General features: G+C 24.2%; 2 protein-coding genes across 2 annotated transcripts in view; both read left to right on the top strand.

Annotated features, from left to right (window-relative positions):
- Phum_PHUM232390 (uncharacterized protein) overlaps window positions 1-550 on the top strand; it is a gene marked incomplete at both ends in the record, with an annotated part of 3,827 nt that extends 3,277 nt beyond the window's left edge. Inside the window, 2 exons of the mRNA XM_002425979.1 lie at window positions 259-388; window positions 465-550. Of these exons, the coding sequence (XP_002426024.1) occupies window positions 259-388; window positions 465-550 (216 nt within the window). The remainder of the gene's footprint in view (window positions 1-258; window positions 389-464) is intronic.
- Window positions 551-1,820: 1,270 nt separating this feature from the next.
- Phum_PHUM232500 (DNA replication factor Cdt1, putative) lies at window positions 1,821-4,622 on the top strand (the record flags this gene model as incomplete). The annotated part of the gene is made up of 10 exons (XM_002425980.1): window positions 1,821-2,222; window positions 2,300-2,434; window positions 2,603-2,787; window positions 2,861-3,061; window positions 3,139-3,282; window positions 3,407-3,590; window positions 3,678-3,837; window positions 3,905-4,101; window positions 4,173-4,359; window positions 4,450-4,622. The coding sequence occupies 10 exons, from the start codon at window positions 1,821-1,823 to the stop codon at window positions 4,620-4,622; spliced, it is 1,968 nt and encodes a 655-aa protein (XP_002426025.1).
- Window positions 4,623-7,124: the final 2,502 nt, after the last annotated feature.

The following is a 7,124-nucleotide window of genomic DNA, read 5'->3' on the forward strand; positions in this document are numbered from 1 at the left end:
CCCCTCCCCCTCCCCCATTTTTTTTTCTTTCAAATATTTAATTGTGAGGTTTTATCATTATTCCGTTATATTTTCGTCTAGGTATTTCTGTTATTTATATTTACGTCTGCCAGAAATAATTTCATTTAAAATATTTTGGTTGAGATCCAATACATAAAAAGACGGTTAAATTATATATTTAATTGAAGGAAAACCAAAGTCAAGGTTGGAATCGGTCATTCATTTAATTTATGCACTTTTTTTTTTTTTTTTTTTCAGCTTGATTATATTAGCAGACTCATGTGGCAAGCACAAATCATTGGCCGTAAAACATGGAAGTTGGTTCCTCCTCCAGAATGTGATAATATATGTAACAAAATGACCGTCACCGTGGAACCTGGTGATATAGGTATGACAAATATAAATTAACGTTTATCGTTAAATGATACCGACAAATGTATTGAATTATTATTATTTTTTTACAGTTCTTCTGGATACTAGACAATGGTATCACGATACAACGATAGAAGATGGACAATTCAGTTTGACCGTCAGTTCCGAATATGGTTAATTAAACGATTTATTAATAATAATTTGGAAAAAAAATAAAACTCGGTGCTCCATCAGGATGTGTATGAAATAATTCAATTTATTTTAAAAAAAAATAAAATTATGTGAAATTTACTTGAAAGTCATACGATTCGAATTTTTGCTTTATATATATATATATTTTAATATATATATTTTTTATGTTGTTTCCATTTAGATTTAAAAAAAGAATAATTAAGTGTAAATATTACTACGTTTAATTTTATTGTAATTGTTAATTAATTATTTTATTTTTGTTTAGTTTAATGCCAATCTATTTTGAACGATTGCATTGTTTCATTTTTCTTTTTTTTTTTTTTTTTTTAAATTTTGGTTTTGGGTTATTTAAAAATTATTTTCAATTTGTTTTGTTTTTTTTTTTTTTTTGTCTTTTTAAACGAATTATTTTTCATTCATATTATTTTGTTTCATTAAAAAAATCAGAAAATATTATAAAAAATACCTTGCAAGCATTTTGTCTTCCAACAAAAACAAAATTATCATTATTATGGTTTAATAAAATGCTCATTTATTTTAAACATTAATTGTGTTTAATATTTTTCTGGTTGTAACACCAATTATTAAATAATTGATTATTATAAAACTTAGTTTTAAATTACAAAAGCATCAAAAAAAAATTTTTTTTGCCATTTTAACTACACATTTTATGTGATTTTATATTAATTTTATGTGTAGTATACCTAGTCTGATAAATTATTTGTTAATTATGTATATGGTAGTTAGTTATAATTTAAACTTTTTAATTGTTATATTATTATTTCATATTATAATTATATAATTTTTTATAGTAATATATTTTTTTTTATTTTTCCATTAAATTATTTATAAAAAAATTTTTCGTATTTTTTTTATTATTTATATCTATATTATACCTCCCCTCCCCTTATATTTCCTGAAGAATGTTGTAACATTCTTTTAATATTTAATAAAACTAATATTATGCGAAATTTAAGCCCTGATTAATATTTTTTGAAATTATTTTTTCCGCTTACGTTTGTTTGAGCCAAACATTAGGATTTTTAAATTGTAAATAACGAACCGCTTCTCAATGGCAGGTAAATTCATAGCCAACTTAATTTATGTTACATCAATTCAACATTTAAACTACTCAAAGGGGAAATTTGTCGCCACTCGGGTTTATTTTGGGAGCATGATTATTTGGCCGCGAAATTAATAGAAAAGAAGCGTTGTGGACAGGTGTCTTTGTTAAGAGTATAATTTGTTTTTAAAATATGTCCGTGCAACCGTCTATAGCTTCTTTTTTCGGTAAACGAAAACGTCTCGTAACTGATGATGTATTTAAATCTAAATTAATTAAAACGGAAAGCACATTTTTGGAACAAACGGAAAATTATGCTTCTGATGAGTATGATCTCAAATCTGCAAAAAGTGATAAATTAAAAAGTGAACAAATTAAATTAAAAACTTTTAAAACACCAGAAAAAACTCCAGTGAAGAAAAAAAAAGCTAGGCAATTAGATATTAGAGAATCTCTAAAAAAAGCTGAATCTCCTCAAAAAGTTCCTTTAACCGTGGTATCTCCTGTCAAATTTCAATTGCTTGGTAGTCTTTCGCCCACAAAAAAGAGTAAAACAAGCAAAAATAATTACAATAATTTGCTGGCATCATTGGAAGTAAGTTTTTTTTTTTTAAGGCATAAAGACTTTCATCGTGGTTCTTTAATATGAATTACCCACGCTTGTGATTTCAGGAACATGAAAACTGCAACGTTAGTAAACCTGAAAATTTTTCATCAACTAGTAATCCTTCTGTTAAAAATCTTCAATTCAGTGATAGTAATAATGAATGTCCCACCGAAGATATTATAAAATCTGCTCAAGAATTTGTATCCAAAATTAAAGAAACTAAGAAAAAACTAACAACTGAAAATCTAAAAAAAAAGGTAATAAATAAAAAGCAAAAAAAAAATTATAAGCATAAAAGCTTTTAAGTAATAATTTAAAAAATATCAAAAATAATAATTTATTAATAACATGTTTCTATTGTATTTAAGGGTATATCCTTGAAAGGAATCAAAGATAAAATTAACAAAAGTTCTAAATTAGTCGAATTACAAAAGTCTATTAATAAAATTAATCAACATGCTGAAGAATTAATTGAAGCAGAAAAGAAGAAGTTAATTGGAACTCTGCCTAAAATTTCAAAATTTAATAGTTTTGATATTGAAGTACCAATCAGGTATAAGTTAAGATACTCGAAAAAAAACAAAAAAATTTTGCATCATATAATATATGATGTTATGAATTTGCAGCCCTAGAAAGCATTTGCAGAGCAGCCCTGTCAAACAACAAAAAAGTCCTCGGAAGCCAGCTTATGAAAGATTTGCTAGTTTGGTAGATTCCACCACATCACTTCCACTACCTTTTGGATATCAAAAACTTTATGAATTATTTTGTGCAACCGATACCATTTGCTCCATGATAACAAACAGAGGAGAACTTTTAACTTTTGAGTATGTTGATAATTGTAATTATTTAAATTTATTACATTTTACTACATTGTTCAAAAATTTTTTATCGTACATTTCAGCAAATTGAAACCTGCTGTTGAGGAAATGACGAGGAAAACTTTTACAATTCGACATCTTGGACAGATAGCAACAGTATACCCTAATGCCTTTACATTTAGTGTAGAAAAAACTAAAAATTATGGTTTTACTTCTAAAGTTGACAAGTAAGTTTTTTTAAATACATGTTAAAAAATAAAATTATTATTATTATTTTTTTTTCGTAGAAAGTTTGTATGAAAGTTGCAACAAATGCTTGTTTGTTTATTTTTAAATAATTTTATTATACAGGTATGAGTTAGTTATTACTCCCAATCTGCCAGAAAATTCAACTCTTGCTCAGGGTAACCAAGTTTTAAATAGTGATAATGTTTTTATATTGTCAGAAAAAAGAATCATGACTCCTAAAGTAATGAAAGCTCGAAAAGATATTTTCTATAAAAATTTACTTGAGAAAACGAAAGACTACCATGAGGTAACCTATCAAAGAGACAATATTAGAAAACCTATAAATAAGTTTTTTTTTTTTTTCTTTAAATAAAATAAAAAAATATACTTTAAGGAATTCCTTAAAACACTTGATCATCCCATAACCATCAATAGAAATGATCTCAAACGATGGCATCCGGAATTCATGTTGGATTTCGTACCTGATGTGAATCCTCAAGAACTTCCTCAACCACCAAACTCTGAGAGGCCACCATCTGCAAAAGAAGTTTTAGGTAATTTATTGGGTAATACTTATTATTATTATCGATCAATATTTTTAAACATTTTTTAACGTTTCAGATCGTGCTAGAAATTTCCTTAGTAGTAATGTAAGAGTACAAAATGCTTTGAAAAGTGTTGCCGATGGTAAAAGTGAAAAAATTGAAAGCGATACACCCGAAATAAGTCCGGAAGCGAAGGCGAAAATCGACGCTAGATCAACAAGTGTTTTAAAAGGAATTCCGAAATCATTATTAGAGAAAGTCAGAGCAAAACAGGTTGGTTAGCAAAACCTTTTTTTTTGTCGTCATCTCATTTATTTTACCTTAATGGATTTAATGGATTTCAGGCCGCAAAAGCTCTCGACGTAATGAGAATGACTCCAGAACAAGAAAAGGAAACTGTTATGTATACAAGATTGCCAGAAATAGCTAGAATAATCAGGACCACGTTTGTCAACGAGCAAAAAGGAGTTCTCCCGTTGGAGATTCTCATGGAAAAAGTACAATTCAGTTACAATACAAGTATAAGTTTGAGTAGGTTCATTTTTTTTTTTAACGGTTTCTTTTTTTTAACACGAGATTTCTCCACTCTCACGACTTTTTCTTTTCTTTTTTTTTTTTTAGGCGAAATAGAAAATCATATTAATCACATAACAAAAATTATTCCCGATTGGTTGTCGATCGTAATTATGAGAAACGTTAAGTTTGTTAAACTAAATCGAAAATTTGACGCAGCTTCCGCCATGGAAAAACTTAAAAAGGTTGTCGAAGAGAAAACAAAAATGATAATAAAATAGTAAGGTAACATTTAAATAATGAGAGAAAATTCGGAAGTAAGGAGATTTAATTGACACACGCACACACACAAATTTAAAAAATTATTTTTTTTTTTTTTTTATATATTATTATTATTATTATTCATTTGGAGTATTTTAAATGTTTTGTTTAAAAAACTGGCATGAAAATGTTTATTTATTTTTTTTTTAAATTTGTACAATTTTTTTTATTATTTTTTTATTTTTTTTTGTAAAACAAAAATTTTATCACGTGACAATTTAATAGGCGGAATTTAATTTAATTTTTTTTTTCAAATTAATAAAAGGCGGGAAAAAAAATATATTTAAAAATTATTTTTTATAATTTGACATAATAATAATATAAAATTTGATTTTTTCGTCGATAATGCATAATTTACGAATTTGTTTATTTATTTTTTTTTTGTACCGTATTAAAAATAAATTTACGTAATAATAATAATAGAATCAATTTTTTTTTTGTTTAAAAAAAAAATGGCGTTAAAGTAAAAATTGTTCACGTTTTAGGCAAAATTTTTTATTCATGATTAATTTAATGACAAAATTTAAATCGAAATTTATTTTTTTTTTATGCTTAATTATTTATTTGTTTTTTTTTTTTTTTACAAAAATTTTTTTTTGTAATTATTATAATGCATTATTGTATCTTATTGAAATTATTTATTTTTAAACCGAAATGAATCGTTAAAAAAATAATAATATTTCACGTAAAAACTTATGGGGAGGGGAGGGGGGAGACTAATGAGATGAGATTAATTTTATGAAATATTAATTTTTTTTTTACATCATTATTTTTCGAAATAATCAATCAAATGAATAGCAAAAAAAAAGGTTTTTAATAATAAAATAAATATGGCGGACGCAACAACGACAACAAGTTACGCAACGGTTGCTAAGCAACAAAACAAAAAATAAAACTGACCGTTATTTTTAAAATTTTTTTCTCTTAACAGTCGAATTGCAGTTCGTTAACTAATAGTTTCAACTATTTTTATAAAAAAAAAAAATTTTTTTTTTTTTGTATTTTTTGTGGGGGCCGCACAACACGTTTTTTTGTAAATTTTTTAATTTTATTTTTATCATTATTTTTAAATTGTGTTGGGCGTTCATCTTTCTACGGTGTAGTTGCAATAGGCGTCAAATAAAGGAAAAAAGTAAAATTTCTCTCTCTCTCTCTCTCCGTAAATAATAATTAATATTTTTTTTTTAATTAAAAAACTTTTAACGGAAAATATTAATTAACAACTGAATGTAAATTTTAACGACGACGACATTTTATTTTTTCTCTTGTAAAAAAATTAAATTTCACGTACGTTGTTATAAACAAAAACGTATATATGAAATAATTGTGTATTAAATTAACATGATAATGTTTAAGTATTATTATTATTATTAGTAGTGTTTTTTCGGACGACATATTAGATCAACTTGATCTAAATTAAGAACATTAATATTGACAAGAGAATTTTTTTTTTTCATTTTGAATGCGCCTATGGTTTGTTTTGTCCTTCATTTAACCTCAAAGGAGCTTTTGGATCCAACAAACAAACAAACGCACACCACACTTTAAAAAAACTTTTCAGAGTCTGACCGAGTTTGAAGTTGTTTCATTTTAAATAAATAAATTATTATTATTATTATTATTATTTTTTACAGTTTTAATTTAATAAGTTATTTATTTATACGATGATGATGATAATAATTACCGTGATTAAAAAATTTCGTTATTAATAATAAAATTGAATTTTACAAACAAGGGTGAGTAAAATTTTTTTTTTTTTTACATTTAAATAACGTCAAAAGTTATCAGATAAGTTTTTTAATTATTATTATTATTATTATTATTATTATTATTATTATTATTATTATTATTATTCCCGCCAAAATTATATTATTTAAAAAAAGAAATTATTTGAAAAATAAGGCAATAAATAAATAAATAAGTACACGAATTAAAAAAAATTTTCCTGATGTTTTTAATAATAATTTTTCTTTTTTTATTATTTAATTGACTATTTGTACTTATTAAAAAATTATTATTATTATTATTATTATTATCATTATTATTATTATTATTATTATTATTATTATTATTATTATTATTATTATTATTATCATTATTATTATTATTATTATTATTATTATTATTATTATTATTATTATTTTATTTAAAAGAAGAAAGAAAGGAAAAATTTTTTAATAAAATTTAAAATAAAAAATTTGGCAAGTGAAATGCAATAAAATTTTGTTTTACAGCAACAACAACAAAAAATTCCTTTTTTTTTTTTTAAATATAAACAAAATTCAAACTTAACTAATTTAACAATAACATAAATAAATAAACAATTAAATAATAATAATGATGATGATGATGATGATGGCGGTGGTGGTGGTGATGATGGTGGTTTATTTAATTTTAATGTTTACAAAAAAAATCACGAGTAACTTTCATGTTAAGTCTCATTAGATATCATTATGTTAATA

The sequence above is a fragment of the Pediculus humanus genome, genomic scaffold (assembly GCF_000006295.1).
Source record: "Pediculus humanus corporis 1103172107596 genomic scaffold, whole genome shotgun sequence".
Lineage (NCBI taxonomy): Eukaryota > Metazoa > Arthropoda > Insecta > Psocodea > Pediculidae > Pediculus > Pediculus humanus.